The sequence below is a fragment of the Drosophila mojavensis genome, unplaced genomic scaffold (genome assembly GCF_018153725.1).
Source record: "Drosophila mojavensis isolate 15081-1352.22 unplaced genomic scaffold, ASM1815372v1 contig_80, whole genome shotgun sequence".
Taxonomy (NCBI): domain Eukaryota; kingdom Metazoa; phylum Arthropoda; class Insecta; order Diptera; family Drosophilidae; genus Drosophila; species Drosophila mojavensis.
In genome coordinates, this window is record NW_025318906.1 from 15,819,059 (window position 1) to 15,837,762 (window position 18,704).

General features: G+C 40.6%; 2 protein-coding genes and 3 non-coding genes across 5 annotated transcripts in view; 2 read left to right on the forward strand and 3 right to left on the reverse strand.

The window, feature by feature from the left end:
* Window positions 1-17,199, forward strand: part of LOC6580123 (mucin-5AC) — a 43,633-nt gene extending 26,434 nt beyond the window's left edge. The window contains exons 2-9 of the mRNA XM_002005955.3: window positions 4,379-4,635; window positions 9,590-9,832; window positions 12,189-13,227; window positions 13,289-15,411; window positions 15,473-15,788; window positions 15,965-16,095; window positions 16,158-16,325; window positions 16,401-17,199. Of these exons, the coding sequence (XP_002005991.2) occupies window positions 4,379-4,635; window positions 9,590-9,832; window positions 12,189-13,227; window positions 13,289-15,411; window positions 15,473-15,788; window positions 15,965-16,095; window positions 16,158-16,325; window positions 16,401-16,724 (4,601 nt within the window). The 3' untranslated portion in view covers window positions 16,725-17,199. The remainder of the gene's footprint in view (window positions 1-4,378; window positions 4,636-9,589; window positions 9,833-12,188; window positions 13,228-13,288; window positions 15,412-15,472; window positions 15,789-15,964; window positions 16,096-16,157; window positions 16,326-16,400) is intronic.
* On the forward strand, window positions 1,223-2,110 carry LOC26528256. Its single transcript, XM_015164104.3, has 2 exons — window positions 1,223-1,754; window positions 1,834-2,110. Exon 1 carries the CDS (start codon window positions 1,316-1,318, stop codon window positions 1,751-1,753), a length of 438 nt encoding a protein of 145 aa, XP_015019590.1. The 5' UTR covers window positions 1,223-1,315; the 3' UTR covers window position 1,754; window positions 1,834-2,110.
* Window positions 17,200-17,264: 65 nt separating the features above from the next.
* Trnaf-gaa lies at window positions 17,265-17,337 on the reverse strand. Its single transcript has one exon. It is a non-coding gene; the product is annotated as a tRNA-Phe (tRNA).
* A 219-nt stretch (window positions 17,338-17,556) lies between these two features.
* Trnaf-gaa lies at window positions 17,557-17,629 on the reverse strand. Its single transcript has one exon. It is a non-coding gene; the product is annotated as a tRNA-Phe (tRNA).
* A 329-nt stretch (window positions 17,630-17,958) lies between these two features.
* Trnaf-gaa lies at window positions 17,959-18,031 on the reverse strand. The gene has a single exon. It is a non-coding gene; the product is annotated as a tRNA-Phe (tRNA).
* Between the last annotated feature and the right edge of the window lie 673 nt (window positions 18,032-18,704).

An 18,704-nucleotide genomic window follows, 5' to 3' on the forward strand; every position in this document is an offset into this window, starting at 1 on the left:
TTCACAGAATTCACAAAAATTACAGAATCTTCACTGCATTATCTATCGCTGGCACAATTAATGCACGTAGATACATATATCTAGCTAATTTGAGATAACAACAGCAGCAGCAAGTTTAAAATTCTTTTTGAGCAGCGAATGCTTTATTGTAAATGTCAAACTGTTAGCGCGAGTTAGTAGTCGGCACAGTGGTTCGAATGCATATAGAAAATGCTATTCTGTTTGGCATTTTAGTGGCATTTTAGCCGTGGCTAGATCTTATCTTATAGTGCTAAATTGAGCAGACTAACAAGGCTTACAGACCATGTTCTAGGCTTTTTAGTAAAATATGAATCTGTAACCACAGTTGCTTTATCAAGATTGCTTTAAAGATTATCCCCAGATCCCAAGATTATCAGTCCAAAATTGTCTTCTAAAGTCTGATTGAGTATCTAAAAATAAAAATTAAACTTTTAATATAATTTGTATATATTAAAATATTTATTTTAGGAAATTAATATTAGTATTTAATATCAATATTAATTACAGAGAATTATTAATATTAAAAATTAATCCCCATTTGATATTATTTTATAAGACTATAAAATACAAATGCAAAATTAAATTTTATTAATAAATATTATTAAAAGATATCCCAGTGGATTCTCTCTGCTCCTGCCAATTAATACCAATCATAATAAATAAAAACTTTTAATACTAACTGATGATATAAATATCTAGCGTACATTTAGTTAATATTTTAAACAAGTTTATATATTTAACTGTTTGCATTGCCATTTGTCTTCAGACTTAATCTAAATTTGCATAGTTCATTTTTGGCTCAGCTGTAGCCTGTTCCCTAAATGGCAGCTGCATTATGTATTGTCATTAACATTTCTCAAACTGAGGTAGGCGCAAGCCGTTCGCATACAATTGACGACTACTGTGCAACAAAAGGCGTTGCTGCCATTGTCGCTGAGCAGTGCGGCGACGCATGCAACATGCAACAGCAAATAACGAAAATGGTTCGAGTTTGGCTCATTGTTTGGGCTCTGGCTGTGGCTTTAAGCCAAATGCCAAATGCGGCGGACAGTTTGAAAGGCACTTGACAAAAGACAAAAAGCCAAAAGGCGGCAAAGTTGAAACAAATTGAAAGGCTTTTTGCTCGTTGCTTTTTGCTTTTGGCTGTTAACTCTTTGCTATTGAGGCAGGCTCTGTGGAAAGTATCAATGGAAGTTATTTTAAGGCCTTTTCCTGTCAGCTTTAGCTCAAAGCCTGTTCGAAACTCTTGGCTGTAGCACAGCATTTAGTTCGTAAGAATCAAATTTTTCGTTTTATGGTTATTTCTCGTATGCCCTGGGAGATGCCGGTGCAACTGCTTTTTGATGACTTCAGCCGATGGCAGTACAGACAGAATTCCGATCTATTGCCTGTTAACAAAATGGAGCAGAAGATCTATTTGCCATTCGACATGTTCTACAAGGACTTTGTCACCTGGCTGGCCAACGAGAAGCTCGGCTTTCTGGCCCATCAATTCTGGGAGAAGCTGTCGCCGGCCCAAATGCACAGCTATGACATGAAGGCGAAGGCAATGCATGAAGCTGCGAAAGCAAAGAAAACAAAACCAGCCCAATTCGTTAAGAAGCCCGCCGTCAAGGCGCCCACAAAGAAGCGCGGCCTGCAAGGCAAGAGTGCAAAGCGTTCCAACCAACCCGAGCCTAAAAAGGCCCTAAAGAAGAGTATTACGACGACGAAACTAAAGAAAACTCGTTGAGGAAAGTGTTTAAAATTTGATGACAATGTCAATTTAAATATTTTAATCAATTACCTCACACACACATACACAAATTACAGTTTGCTATCTATCCCTCTGGCTACGATTGACTTTAACTGGAGCGCTCAAAGTTTATATACGTAAAAAGGAAATCTGACAGGAAAACAGTGAACGCAGCCACAGCTACAAAATTTGATGTAATTCTTGTGTATTGTGGAAATTCGGAGTTCTAATTAACAAATCACCACAGACAACCAGATTAAATCAAATTTATAGTGCATTCAAAATATGAGGAGCAAACAAAAAATGTATAGAAATAATATCTAAAATCGCATTGAGCTGAGATATTGACAGAAATTGCTGAATATTTGTTATATATATTTAAACCATTTTATAATTCAATTATTGAGAATTCATAATATATTTCAATTATAATTCTATAACTTATAAGTTCTGTTTTTGTAGTCTCTGCAAAGAATTCTTGACAAGTATAAGAAAATGTATTTGCATATCTCTCGTGAAGTAATAAAAGCTATTTATATTGATCTATTTACGATAAAAGCAATTCTAACGGCCTCTGCTCAAATCGCTCATATGGAATACTAAAGAGAACTTCGCGCTCATTACAATAAATTCCAATGGAATCGATAAATGTGTCTACATGAATGCGAAAGCTCTTAAACAGATATTTGTTAAGAAATAGGTAAATGTCGATATTCACGTTTTATTCAATTTTAGGTCAACTGTGCTAGGCATACAAATAACTAATAATCAAATTATTCTAAGCAATAGAGATTGTTACAGCACTTTTTTGAAAAATATGTGATTTGCAAATAATACATTAAATCATCTCTAATTTCAATATAAAGAAATATAAAATTAGTATGCATTTTAAATATAAAAATATATCTTATTTATTCACTAAATAATAAAATATGTATTCACTCACGTGCGATCTGCAATGTTCACTTATGAAATGGAACCTAATGCAGAGTCAACGGCATATGAGAATGAACGATTTGATCTACCTTCAGCGGATTAGAGTTACAGGCCAAATAAATACACAGCAACTCTTGCCCAATCGCAGAAAGGTTAATATGAATATTATTTATAATATACAGAATTAAATGTTATTCGCGGGATTCGAACCTTGCTCTTTTGGATTGGCTGGCGACGACTCAACGCACGACGCCACAACAGAAATCACAATGAGCTTGCTAAATATTCAGCTAGTTCTAGTTCTTTTCAATACTTGATCACAAGCAGTTAACAAGTTGTTGCAAAGCAGTTCATTAATAAAGCAGTGCTCGCTGCCAACACGCGCGCTTATAATGTATTCAAGCACTCGGTTTCATCAATTAATTAAAATTTCAGCCTCTGGTGCTTCGACAGCGTTAAACACTTACAATTTGCACACATAACTCAGCTCGCTCCACTCATGGATGTGTTGAAAATAAGGTGTGAAACTCAAGTAATATGATATTGGGGCACTACAACTACTACTACTACTACTATTACTACTACCAAGCCCCTGGCACAACGTAGGCGTTGCCCCACTCAGTTTTTTTTTATTTTGGGCGCCTCATGCCGTTGCGAGGCTGCTGCATAAATTCGCCTGATCAAAATTTTCAACGCTGCATTTTCGTTCGAAATCTTGCGCATGTATGATATTTCAATTTTCAATTTGTGACCACGTTTTTGCGTGGTTGAAAAATACCTTTTGTTTTTGTTATTTTGACTTTTTGTTTTGGTGTAATGGCACTTTTTGTGCCCAGACATTGTGGGTCAAAGAGCCAAGAGTGACGCATACGAGGCTGCAGCTGGAAGCTATTTGCAGTCAACTTTGGGTGTCTGCTGCTCGTGGCCAGTGCCCACGCTCTGTCATACCTATGTTCAATTGTCTGCGTATGTATATGGATGTGTGTGTATGTATGTTTATATGTAGTTGTTACACTGTGTCACGAGTATGTATTTACAAAGTTTGTATATGCTGACAGCTAGCGAAATACCTTATATGTATGCTGAAAAGTTGGTTAAAAAGAAGGTTATGTTTATAAATATATAAAAATATACAAAATAGTAATAATAATATAAATTACATAAAGAAGAGAGTAGGTTAATAATTATTCATTCTCTACTACAAAGATACTACATATTAATTAAATGAATTTAAAATAATACTTGTCTTCTACTTAACCAGCAGGGTACAAAAATTACTTGAGATTCTGCATTGATATCAAAGCAGTGCAAGGAAAGATTAAGTAAGCAGTTCAATCTCATTCGCAAAGCAGTTCAACTCAGCCAAAATTTTATAATTATATGTAGTAAATTTATGTTCATATTTATATGTTTACATTTATACTCTTGGCCCCAAAGCAGGGCTATTTCTTATTTATTTATTTATTTATTACAATCTATTGACAATTAGGTACAGTGATATTGAATTTGTGCACGTTTCATGGCTAACTGTTGCCTGCGGCGCTGCGCGAGGTGTCAACAAAGCAATGAAGTTAACAACAAAATCTGTCGTTTTGTTGTTGTTGTTGAGTGTTGAAACTGTAGCTATTGATTAATTATTGTTGGCTTCGTGCAACCTATTAACACTTGACCTTGTTTGCATTTCAGATACCTCCAGCTATTACTTTCCATCACAAAATCGTTTTGTGCCATCCTCTGGCTCTTTCCCGCGCCAGCTGCAGCAGCAGCCGCAGCAGACACTTAATGGCTTTCGCGGTAGCACAGGTGGCTTCTCGCCCGCACCGGGCTCATACCAGGAGCAGCTCCTGTTCATAGCCAATGAGAACGGCAATAGCAACAAGCAAACAGCGATTACGACGAGCTCGCCGTATGGAGCACCATTTGGCGCTAGTCCACAATTTGCCGTAAGTTTTCCAACTCTCGATCGACTCGAATTGCAATCGCAGCTCTAAATTTAAATATTTATCGTTAGTTTTTCGTATTTTTTACTTTTGCTTTTGGCTCAATCAAAGTTTTGGCTAGTTGCATTTTTTTATTGAGTAGCGGAGAGTTAACAAGTAACAGGTAACAGATAACTGGCAACAGGTAACAGCTAACAGGCAGCAGGCGATGTACGTACAGACTGTGCTGCAGGCAATTAAGTAACTTGTTGTCTGTTTCTGGGCCTGAGCTGAAGACGGAGTCGGAGACGGGGCTGGAGTCGGAGTCCAGCTCCAAGTCTGAGTCCGAATCCATGTCTGACTTTTTGGCACGCAAAGCACTGCCAATCAACGCCAAAAACGAAATCAAATCAAATTCATAAATTACCACATGCCACATGCCACATATGAAATTTGATTAAGCCAACTGCAAAATGCAAACAGCAAGGTGCAGCTAGCCGCTAGAGATGAGAGCGTGACACGCGTGTATAACGCAATAGTTGAAGCTAAACTATATCGTATAAGTATAAACCTAATTTAAACAAATAATATTACAAATATGTATTTCCTGGCAAATATTTCTACATAAACATTTTTCAATTGCAATAGGAAAAGAGTTTTCTGGGAAAATTGTTTAAATATCAGTTGAGGAAATTAAATTAGCTTCGCCCAGTATTGCAGCTCTTCCAGGCTCACGCAACATAAATCGAATTACAGACTGAACAATGCAAGAAGCGGCGGGCGTACGACTGACTGACTGACTGAACGGTCAGAGAGATGTGGAAGCATTTCCAAATCCATTTTCCCACTTACTTTCACTTTGCTCGGCCCAAGCGGCGCAAAATGCGCAGACAAAAGCCGATGTCTTCTGCATATCAACGAATCAACAATAAATAATATTTGTTGAATTACTCGAAATGACTCGAATGTGCTTGCTTGACTCTTGGCGGTCCCTTAGAGGAACGTGTTCCTAATTGAAAAACTGTATAATCATATTGTCTACTGCCAGTTGGCAGTCATGAGCACGCACTTTGCTGTCGACTACCCGGTTTGACCCTAATCGAATCACGGTATGTCAGTGGCTCCCAAGTGCGGAGCGTGGCTGACAGTGTGAATAGCTGGAGATGAACATGTAAAGCGATGGAGCAGGAGTTGGAATGCACAGAAACAGAAGCTGTGATAGGGAGAGAGACGGAATCTGGAACTGGGACAGAGACTATAACAGAAGCAGGAGTAGCAAGGAAGATAGACGGAAACAGAGAAGTGGACTGAAGCTTAAGCAAAAGACAAAGAGAGGGACAAAGACAGAGACAGAGAGTAGGAATGAAACAGAGACCGCAACACAAATAGGGATAGAAACAGGAACAGAGAATGGAACTAGAACTTGGAGAGCGGCTCAAACAGATGCAGCGATACAAACAGAGACAGGATTAGAGACAAAGAATAGAACTGAGACAAAGACAACAGAAATAAGGACAGGAATAGAAACAGCCACTGTAATATGAACAAAGACAAAGAGAGCGAGAGGAATAGATATTGAGATACGAATGGGGCTAGAGACACGAATAGGAACAGGGACAGGGAAATGGATCGGGACTTGGGCAAAAGCTCAAAAGGAATCAGATAAATCACAGAAGACAGGCATAACACTGTAGCAGGAACGATCGGGATAGAGATAGAGAGAGGGCAGAGTCAAGGCAGCTGGAGCTTCGACAAAAATAGTTGTGGGCATTGAAGCATCTCAACCAGAAAACGCACATTAAGTGCTCTTTCTTATCTTCCTCTAATATCATCAACCAGTGGCAGTGGACACCTGGACACTGATTCGCCTAATGGAAGTGACTTCTTAGTGTCTTCGCATCGCGCCACCTGTAAACTCAATTAAGTGCAAAGGCTTCTCGGGCATGCAGATGATGCCTCGTTGCTTCTGAACAATTTGACAGGCGCTCGGCTGTTTATAAATTGAATAAGCCTTCTTTCCGCAGCATACCAAACCATAAATCAAGCTGGGAATGATTTAAAATTATTCATATAAGTTCAGTTGACTATATTTCTTTCTCTTTCTCTTTGCCTATTTTTATTATATTAAAAAAAAATTTTTTTTTATTTATGCAACTATTTCTGTGATTTCTCAATGAATAACGTATAATTAAAATACATATTTTCATATAAAGACTAATAATTTAAATATTTTCTAGTAATACTAATCATAATATCGAATTTTATTATATTTAACATTTTTATAAATTTTTGCAAATATTCAAATTATTATATATTATTTGAGTTAGAGTAACAAATTATTAAAATACATCTTTCCATATAAAAAATAATAATTAAAATGTTTTCTAGTAATACTAAAATTGATCATAATATCTAATTTTATTATATTTAAAATTTTTATAAATTTTTGCTAATATTTCTGTCATTTTTCAATGAATAATAAATAATTAAAATATTTCTTCCATATAAAAAATAATAATTAAAATATTTTCTAGTAATACTAAAATTTATCATAATGCAAACTTCACTAAATATAGAAATATTTAACAATGGTATGTTTACTATAGATTATATGTAGATATTTCATATATTTTGTATGGCTTAATGTGATTTAACCATTAAATATTTGTTGGCTTCAAGTGAAAGCCCAATGCCAAAAGATGAGCACGTTATGCATTCTGTCACTCCTTACGCACTCTCTCTCACCCTCTCTCTCTCTCTCACACTCTCTTGCTGCTTGATTTCTTCAAGTCTAAAGTCGTGTAGTACGTGAGCAGCTTGTTTCATAGTTTATTATGCTTCCCCATATTGACAAACGACTTGGCAGTCGTTGCATCTGGCTTGACCGACGCGAGGCGATGCGACGCTTTCTTCTTTACAAATTGTAGCAAGTCCATTTGAGGAGTTGCCTCATTATGTGGCGAGCCGGGCTATTGCACCCAGGCGACAACGCCGCAGACACTCGGTGAAATTTGTTAGCCGGCAATTGTCAGAGTTAGTTAGGGCTTATATTTAATTAATGACTGTTAATCAGACTAAGACTTGTGGGTAACTGAGACGCATTTCTCTCTGGCTAATTGCTGGAGAAAATCTGGCTAGTCGACTGCTGGGCGAGGGGCGTGCGGCGTGGGCGTGGCCATAGGGTACTTTGTGATGCGTAAACAACGACGTCAAGAAGCGGAAAGAAAAACCCAAAAGCAGCAATAAAAAAAAAAAGCAGCACCAACTGCAATCAAATGCGCCTTTTAGCAACAAAACTTGCGTTTTGTATGCAATTTGTTTAACAGAGCAAAACTGCAGCGCAGCTCAGCTCAGCTCCACTCAGAGTTGGCGCTGCAGCACATTAGAAGCACTTTCAAAAAACAAGAAAAAACAATAATAATGCATAATATAACAACAAGTACTTAAGAGCTCGAAGCCGAAACGAAACGAAACGAAACGAGCGACTGACAGCGATTTCAGTAATTAGCGGCCAGTCGAAATTCGATTTAACCTTGATACACTTCAATCAAACATTTTTTTATATTATTATAGATTTTCATTGTGTCGATAGTTTGTTTGTTGTTGTTGTTGTTCGATTTTGATTTGAAATTCATTTGCAATCAGCTTTCAATTTCTGGAGCTGAGGTCTTAAAGCGCTTTGGCATTGCATGCAACACGTCGAGTGACTCGAAGCCCCCCAATGAGTGGGGCAGAACAGCCAGCGTTAGCTGCCTCGAGTGGCTCCATTGCCCGACCCAAGTGCACTGTTTGGACATGCAAATGAGCCCAAGACACGCATTGTCAACCTACATCGATGGCAGCTCAAACTGCATTACAAATACTCCTGTCAATCAGTCGAAAGTGGAGCGAACAAATGAATAGATGAAATGCAATTAAAACGAGCCTTAGGTCAGCTTTAGGGCAGCTTTTCTCAGGTTTTGTCAGCTTTGAATTGCTTTTCACTCAATCTTTTTTTGGAAAATAGATTTAAAAATGATTTTAAAAATTATTATGCAATCTTTAAAAACATATGTAGCTGATATAATAATAATATATTGGCTACCATATATGCATTTGACTAATACGATTGTTATAATAATGTTAAATTTATATATTAATATATTTTAAATGTGAATAGTATAGTGGAATGTTGAATAGTTATAAATTAGTTATAAATTACATACAAGTATTGTTGAAATTATATAAACATATCATAAAAATTTCATATAAAGAAATTTTAAAGCACTTACTAAAAATGCAATTAAATACTTTCTTAACATTTTTAGGCAATCTTTAAAAATTTAATGTAATTTACTACTATTTCACTCTTCAGGAAAATGTTTAACGTAGTTCGGGAAAATATTTTTAGTAGCTGCGCTCGGTTTTTTATGAAGTTGCTCAAACAATGCTAAAAACTCTTTTAATGTCTTCTAATGTCACTTCATGAAAATTAATACATATATTAGGCTATGCATAATTCCAAATGAATGCAGTTAATATATACATGTCTATCCATCTATCTATATATCTATCTATCTAGCTAGTCAGATAGTTTGTGTTTATAATAAGTTTTTTTTTTAAACATATTTAATTAATTTTTTTTTTTAATTATTTGATTTTATAACAAAATCTATATCTCAGCTACTCAAACAATTTTGTTATAACAGTTTTACTTTTCGGTAATTTATTATTTAATAGCTTATATTTTGTGTTTAGTTTTATAAACAAATAAAATCTACACATATATATTTTCATTATTCACTCAGCTGGTCAAACAACTTTTTAGAATTGTTATGCTTTTAGTTAATTTATAATTTTAAAATTTATTTTTTATTTTTATTTTGTATGCATAAATTTCAAATTTATATTGCAACATAAAAGCTCTGCGCAGTTAATGAACCAACATATTTATTTGTTTTACTCTTTCTCCCTCGCTTTTGCTGTTTGTTTCCCACAGAAACCGAGCCGTCAGACGGACTATTACGATATCTCGCCACGCCCCTTTGGTGTGCCTGTCAGTGGAGGCGGTGGCGCAACGACGTCCGTTTCTGGATTTACACGCTCCAAGGCGATACGCAATGGCAGCGCCAGCGGTGCCAACAGCTTGGGGAGCAACCTGAGCGGGCTGCAGCCACAGACGCAGCGCGTCAATGTGCCACACCAGCAGACGCAGTTTCTGGCGCACTTCAGTGAGGCAACGGTAAGGAAATGCCAATGGAGAGCTCATAGATCGTCAGCTGGGCCGACTTGGCAGATAGCTGATAGATCAGACACACACAGAGAGAGAGATAGAGAGAGAGCGAGAGAGAGATAGATAGCAAGCAAAAACAAGACAAAAGTAAAAGCAAGCAAAACAGAAAAACATTTTGGCATTGCATAACATTTGAACAAAACAATTGGCCATGCTCTGATTTGGCCAATATCAGTTGCTCTCCGTGTCTACCTCTCTCCCTCTCTCCCCTCTCTCTCCTCTCTCTCTCTCTTTCTCTGTGTGAGACGGCAACTGTTTAGCCAGCAGACAATTCACAACAATCCCAGAACCAGTTGTCAGCCACTAAAGCCACAAACAAAACAGATATATGTATATATATATATATATATATGGATATGGCTATATATATATGTGTATTTATATGGATCTATCGAATGAAATCATTTTTACCTTTCACCAGATCATATTCGAAAATGAGCTCGCATAAAGTAAACAATTGGAGCAACAGCATTTCATTCAACAACCTACCGTTACTTGAGACTATTTAACATATTTAGATAGGAAATGGGTTTATCTAAGAAATATATACATATATTCCGCTTGAAGTGCACAAATACCTCAAACAGCTCAAACTGATTGAAATGTTGGACGAGCTGTTTTCTCTGCCATTGTTTTGCTTATCTCTCTCTCTCTCTCTCTCTCTCCATCTCTCACACGCCTCCCACTCTGATAAAGTTTGGTATTCGACTTATTGGACATTAAGTTCATTATTGAACTTAATTGCCCTCATTTGTTATTTAATTGCAGCGAAAGTGTTGCAATGTTTAATCTTGGCTTAGACCCACAAAACACAAAACACAAAACCGATTTGCGTTGAAATTCATTGACGTCCCACAGCATTGGCAACAAAAGTCAACAACTTTTGCCAGCTTTTTATGGGCAAGAAAAATTATCTTTGCCTAAATACGAAATATGAAAGAGTTTGTAAATTTCATATGCGGCAAAGATCTCTGAAGAGCTTATAAGAGTTTGGTATGGAAAGTTTCGATTGGAAGCGAATCTGCTTTGTTGATATGATATAATATTAGAATTGCATTTTCCTAAAATATATTTTATTATAATGTCAAGAAACTTTCAAGTAAGAGCTCATAAATGAAAAATCTCAGAAATTTCAACAGAGAATTTCAGTTGGAATATAAAATCATTTTGCTAGAATTGAATTATAGAAATTTTTAATTTTAACATCCCAAAAGAAATATATATAATATTATGGTATAGGAAGATATAGCTGTAGAAACAAATTAAATTCTGATTTTCTTTTAAGTAGTACTAAAAAAAAATATATTCTATGAATTGTTTGCTGGATCTCAGTTCATATTCTATTTATCCTTCTCCTATCGTACACTTTAAATATTAAAAGAGCTATTCAATATATATATAGTATATATTATATTGATGCCATGATACCAAAACGTATATAGTATAATGATATCATTGGCGCTACCTCAAAATCAACCTCGTCTGGCAGACCTTTCGACAATCACTTAGGCCATCATCATTATAACGTAATGACAGGCTTTGCTCAAGAAGCTGTAACCTTTGGCAGCTTCAGCCCAGCTACTTCAGCCAGAGATTTGCACCTTCATCGACTGACGACTGCTGACTGCTGATTTTTGATAGTTGCAGCGACCTAAAAAAAAAAAAAAAAAAATAAAACAAAAACAAAAAAAATCTAAACATGCAACTCTCAATCGCCGCCGCCTTCAATGGATGAGCACGAAGCTGCGCTTCAGCGTCACGTTTACAACCTGTGCGACTCACCTGGCGAGGCTGCGAGGCTGCAGTTGCCTTCACATCAGAAATTAAATAAATACGAGCACATAAATCGAGTCGAGACCAAAAGCTGGAAATTTGCACAAAACGCTTTAGACAAATTTGAGAATAACTTGAATCGGTGGGGGGTGATGTAGACTGAAGAGGCGGCAGAGGGGGCAGAGGGGGCAGGGCACGGTTGCTGGAGCAGAGTTCGCACGCAAAACAATTGACAGACGAACCGCAGAGATTGTGATTTCATGAATGTGTGTTAGGAGTAGCATGTTGAAACTGTAACAGTTTCCCATGACGACGACGACGACGACGACGGCGACGGCGACGGCGACGATAACATGTGACCACAAAAGCCAATGCTGTGAATGGGGCGCAGCAGCTGTCGGTTGGCAATAGCCGTAATAACTGTCTGTTGGCTAGACTTACCCCACTTCGTAACGGCATGCTCTCTCATTTATGTAAATCCCCTTCTGCTACTTCTATTTCTTCTTCTTCTTCTTCTTCTTCTTCCTTGTAGAACGATAAGCGCCCGGTCTCAAGCAGCGCCGCTCAGCGTCCCTTTGGCAATGGCGGCTTCTCGCCGAGCGCGACGCGCACACGCACTCAGGCACCGCCGCCCGCAGTGGATGCCACGCCCCAGGCTGCGTCGCCGTATCGGCTGCGCAATCGCTTCCAGCCCTCGACCTCGACGGCCTCGTCGACAACCTCAGCGGAGGTGACCAGCAAGCGCTACAATCGCTTTGGCAGCAATCGGAACGCAGCGAAGTCAACGACGACGTCGACGACGACGAGCAATCCCGGCTCAAGCACACAGAATACGCCTGCCGAACGTCCGAGCTTTGGACGCAAGCCGGCCAGTCCACGTCGGCCTGTGTTCATTAGCCGGGAGGTCAATGAGCCCGTCAGTGTGGTCAGCAAGCGGCCCTTCAACTACAACAGCGCCAGGCTGAAGCTGCCCCGGCCCACGCCCAGCACAACCAGCACGACGGAGGGCGTGAGTCCAGACGAGGCTGAGGATGAGCTGTACGATCAGGATACGCAGGAGCAGGAACTGGATCAGGCAGAACACGAGGAGGCCTCAAGCCTGGAGAAGCTGCCTCTGCAGGAGGAGACAATAGCACCGGCAACAGCGAGCAAAACAGAGGCCAGCCAGGACCAAACTCCGCCCGCCTCCTCCGAAGCAGCTGCAGTGGAAACGGCGACCAGCCAGGAAGCGGACTATGACAAATCCAGCATCAGCAGCACAGAGGAAGCCCAGACAGACTCCTCGGAGGCACAAGACCCGACGGAGGAGACAACGCTGTCAAGTGCAGCGCATGAGTACGAATATGTTGAGGACGAGGAGAAGGCCACAACAGCTATATCCAAAGAGCAAGTCGAGGAAGTGCAGTCCACAGAGGAACAGCAAGCAGAGATGGAGAACCACACCACGGAGCTGCCAGTGGAGACGACGCCTAGCAGCAGTATTCCCACGCAACAGACGCCGGAGACGCCAAAGGAGAGCGCAGCCCAGCAGGAGGATGAAGTCGAATACGATGATGAGCTGGGCGAAGAAGGTAAAAACTTACGGAACTTTTGCTAAAATCATATATGATTACTCACAACATTTAATTTCAGGTGCTGATGAATACGAATACGACGAAGAGGAGGAAGAAGAAGTGGATGCAGAAGAAGCCAGCGAGGAGAACAGCAACAATGAAAACAGGGCGACCACTGAAACGGAGCCGCAGCAGGCGAACAGCAAGGAGCGTGAACATGACGACGAACGGGAAATAATTTCGGTGGTGACTACGAAGAGCGTTGTCAATGGCTCGACGGCTTATCCGGCACCAGTGACGCCTAGCAGCTTGGGCAGCACACAGAGCGACAGCCAGCCGGCACCGCAGCTCGATGAGGATCAGACGGAGCTAAGTAATGTGATCAATACGACTCCGCTGCCCACCGAGGAGGCAGCCACGCCCAATGTAACCGAGAGCTATGTGGTGGTGGCCTCGATACAGACGAGTCGCAGCATCAACGGAGCTCGCTTCCTGCCCTTCCCGGCCATTGAGCAGGAGGAGACGAAGCAAACGCTCTCCGAGCTGGAGCGAAAGGTGCACTCGAAGCATCAGCAGAAGCAGACAGACCCCAGTGAGAGCAGTGAGGAGCCCAGCTCGACGACGCCCACAACAACATCGGCTCCGTCAACATCATCGTCCAGCACAACGGAGAAACAGCTGCCCGTGCAGGGCGCCTCGACGGAGAGCATCATCGATAAGCTAGATCGCGTGCAATCGGAGCTGTCGAGTGGCGTGCTCTCTGGCAAGTATCCCATCATTAGCCAAATGGACTCGTCCACTCCCGCCAGCCTCATGACAACGGGCTCGGGACGCTTTGTGCCCCACATACGAAAGTTCCAGCCACGCACCACCTCGGCGCCCAGCACCACCAGCAGCGGCGGCAGTAAAGTGAAGGTGCACCACTACGATGAGAGCGAAATGGATGAGCTAGCCAGCCTGTTGCCGGTGGGCTTCAAGCCCAAGTCGAGCTATAAGAACCGCAAGATAACGACCACCACAACGACGACAACGGAACCACCGGCCCAAGAGCAGTCGAAGAAGCCGGGCCGTAACTCCACCATCAGTCGCTCCTTCAAGAATGGAGTTGTCACCGTGCAGGATGTTACGCTGGCAGGGCTCCTGCCCAAGGGCTACAAGCCACCCAGGACGACACCGTCGACCACAACGACGTCTAGCCCCGACCAAAGCACCACCAAGGCGGCAGCTGTGCTGGAGAGCCTGTTCGAGGAAATCAAGTTCGATGATAGCCTAGCAGCGCTGCTGCCCAAGGACTATAAATTGAATGCGACCTCAACGAAGCCAGAGATTGTTGTGGTCGAGGACATTTCCAAGTTTTTGCCCAAGGGATTTAATCTCTCAACGACGACAACAACAACAACAACCACTCAGAGATCGCCCGCAGTTGCAGTTCCCTTCGACGATCTGAGCAAGTTTCTGCCGCCTGGCTACAAAGCGCCAAAGGAGAAGGATGAACCCAAGCTGCCAATTGCCATCACTCCACTGAAGATAGACGATATTAGCAGCCTGCTGCCGCCTGGCTTCAAGCTCAACGGCACCAGCAAGCCCAAGCTGAAAGTGGCTGCCGAAGACGATGAGCTGCTGGCGTCGCTGCTGCCACCGGGTTACAAGCCGAAGCCCGTCCATCCCGCTTCGACGACGACCACAACGACCAGCAAGCCAGAGCCCAGCACCACCGAGAAGTCGACAAACGAGAGCAGCTCCGGTGGCGGACTTAAGGTTGTCTTTCCCAAGGGCTTCCACAAGCGCCTGGGCTCCCATCGACTGACCACGCCCCACACACCACACGAGGGCAGCGAAGGGGCACCGTCATCGCCGCCTGTGGTGATCAAGAAGGGTCCCCCGACACGCGCCACCACCGAATTCACTGGCTGGCCCACGCCCCCCACCACACCGCTGTCCATAGACAAGCTGAATGCGCAGACCATCAACTTTGAGGATCTGCTGACTGCAGCTGGATCCAGCTCGACCACAAGCACCACCACTACAACAACGACCACTACGACGACCACAACTGCCAGGCCCACAAAGCCGGGCCATTGCACCGCTGACTGTGACTTGGAGGCAACTATCAAGATTATCGATGGCGTCGCCTGGAAGCCGGAGCTATTGGATCACAATACACTCGAGTGGAAGAATCTAGCTCACGAGCTAGAAGCACAGGTACGGTGCATGCCTCGATTTACTTAATCTCTCTCTAACTTAATCTCTCTTTAATTTCTAGCTCAATGAGGTCTACTCCAATGCTCCACAGCTAAGCAAGTGGTATAAGAAAGTGCGCATCGATAGCTTCAGCGAAGGCAGCGTATTGGTGGACTATTACGTGGAGCTGGCAAATATTACCGAGGATGTGGATACTCTGGAGATTAAGCAGCTATTCCACGATGCCCTAACCAAGCCAACAACGCCGCTGTTGCCCGAAAAGGATGCGCAGGAGAACGAAACGGATAGTGTGTCCGGGCCGCAGGAGGAGCAGCTAGTCAAGGCCAGCTACCAAATGGGCAAATTTGTCATTGATCCAATGGCTACCGAATTCAGTGGTGAGTAGGTGGATTAAGAGTATTCTCAATGGGAGTGCTCGACTAGAAGATACCCGAAAATACTGTTTCCAAGTAGATGGAAGCCCAAGTCTTGCTTGATTTTGGCAATGGGGATTCCAATTAAATAATATGCTCTTAATACTCCTAACTAATTCTGCGCTTTTGTTTCTTCACAGTCATTGCCAAAAATTTGCACACCAATGTGGAGTTTGCCGAGGATGATCTGCCCATTCCACAGTGGGCAATTGTCGTCATTGTCATAGGCGTTGGTTCGCTTGTCTTTGTCGTGATATTTGGTGTCACAGTGGTAAGTTGCATCCTCGTTCGCTTGTTGAAGCAAATATTAATGACGAATTCATCCCGCTGCAGCTGCTTAATCGTCAGAAGCGCGCTAAAAAGACTCCGATTCCACTGACCAATGACATGCTAAATGAGCTAAAGGTCAATCACATGGGCGGTGCAGACAACTATGGCGTTGATGACTTTTACAACATAGACGATCCCTGGAACGATACCAAGCAGCCCATTAAGCCAAAGGTAAGCAGAATAAGCCTCTAGTGAGAACTTCCTTCAATATGATTTAATTCCCTTGTATCCCTTATCTCTTTTCAGCGTTTCACCAATTCCATGCATGGCAGCAATAGCTCGAACATCTACGATAGCTGGCGCTCGACTCGTCATCCAGCACCCAGCAGTGGCGACTATTTCTATGATCAACAGCCCACGTATTCGCAGAAGGGCGACTCTCTGAAGCGGGCGACGCCACAGAGTCATCATCATCATCACCATCATCGGCAGGAGCAGTATCCTGCAGGACATCAGCAGAGCTATGGACATCAATATCCGGACGCCTTTGCTGATGCGCATCAGATGTACAGTTACAACAATCACGCGAGTCGAACGCGTTACGCCCGCGACTACGATCCAGATTTTTAGTTTAGTCTCCCAGCCACCCCAAGACTAACCATGCTCTAGCTTTAGAAAATTGCAACTGATTCGGTAGTTGCGACTTAATAGCTTAAACTTTATACGTATGAGTAAATTATATAGCTGCTCAGTAACATATTTACACACTAAATAAGTATAAGGCAGGTTTCTATATACTATATATACTCATTATATCTGTGAGTTGGCTTAGCTTATGGAGCTGTCCCTTATACACCTAATTGATGTCAATCATCTATATTGTTTACTAAATCGAAAATACTTGTTCTATATGTAACATACATATATGGGACATAGGAGGTCGCATGTGAGCTTCCAGAAATAAATAGTCATGCACTTTTAGTTAATGCTAGATTGTAATTATATTGTAGTCACATTGAATAATTTAATTACTGGCGGCATAATATATTACCATTCACCCAACTTTATATGTAGACAATAAATAAAAGATTAATTATATATTTAAGCTTTGAATTTTTATTTAAAACATTCTTCATGGGAAAAAATTAATAAATCAAAAAAGTATTGATTTGCCGAAACCCGGGATTGAACCGGGGACCTTTAGATCTTCAGTCTAACGCTCTCCCAACTGAGCTATTTCGGCACATGGCAACATATTTTCAAATAAAGTATTTAGAAACAGCAGTTGTGTCAAAGTCTTTCGACATGGTTTGAGTCTCTACTAAAAGCTTCAACGCACATTTACTATAGGGAAACTAAATTAAAAGAAATAATAACTAAATAATATTTACATAACTTTCATTTTTTAAATTTTGTGTCACTCCCTTATTCGCTGTTTATAAATTCAGAAAAAAACTTGCTATGCCGAAACCCGGGATTGAACCGGGGACCTTTAGATCTTCAGTCTAACGCTCTCCCAACTGAGCTATTTCGGCACGTGGTTGGGTCCTGTCAAACATATTATTTCCAGTACAAATATAGAAAAATAGACTTTCATTCAACTTTATTAGAATTATCAAGTCAGTTATTTGCAAGGGTCGACAAAATCAGAAAAATTAAATTATTGTTACGAGAACTCTTCCTCAATAGTGACATGATAAATATGAATGGTTTAAATAAAGCGTAATAGACATTTCATATCTCTTGAATCATTTTCAAAACATAGCATAACAATACGCCTATTTTGAAAATAGGAATGTATTCCGAAAATATGTATTCGATTTAAATATAAATATATTCGAAGTAAAATTAAAAAATTATTGTCTGCCGAAACCCGGGATTGAACCGGGGACCTTTAGATCTTCAGTCTAACGCTCTCCCAACTGAGCTATTTCGGCCATATTGTGCTTGGATTCTAAATACAATTTTGTTCCTATAGGACAGAGAATATACAGCATTTACAGTTTTTGATTTTGCTTTATTTCTATTGGTTTTCGTCATTTTGCAACATCACAATATACAAATATGTATGTGTGAGCCCTAATTTATATATATAATTTAATTAAAAATATAGACAGAAACGTTTACTTCAATACATTGTAATTTACTTCTTAAGTCTTTGATTATATGAATTTTAAAGATTGTTTGCAACGATTTGTTAATCTTTTATGAAGAATTTAGCAGGCTTTCCGCTCTTGTTCATGGAGTTGTCAGTTTATCAATTTCAGATAGAGCTTAAAAGTTAACATTCAATTTGTTCTTGTGTCTGTTGTATGTATGTATGTCTCTTGTATGTTATCTGTTGTATGCTAAGTTTAATTGAGGTGTTTTTCGATAATGAAATCAATACAGGTTCGTTCTAGGGATTCTTATATAGCTACTAATTGTTACAATTTAATTCAAAGACAGTTAAAAATTTTTACTAATATCACTTTCTAGAAATTTGTCCAATTCGTATTGTTCATCAATTGTAACGTATCATGTGCCTACATATAATTTGTTCATCGAAATATTTTAATTAGTTTTGGCATAAATTGAGTCGCAGGCCGAGCCGAGCCAGCTAAAAAATAA

Excerpts from the sequence above, each read along its gene's own strand:
- LOC26528256 (XM_015164104.3), top strand. The coding sequence starts at position 1,316 with ATGGTTATTTCTCGTATGCCCTGGGAGATGCCGGTGCAACTGCTTTTT.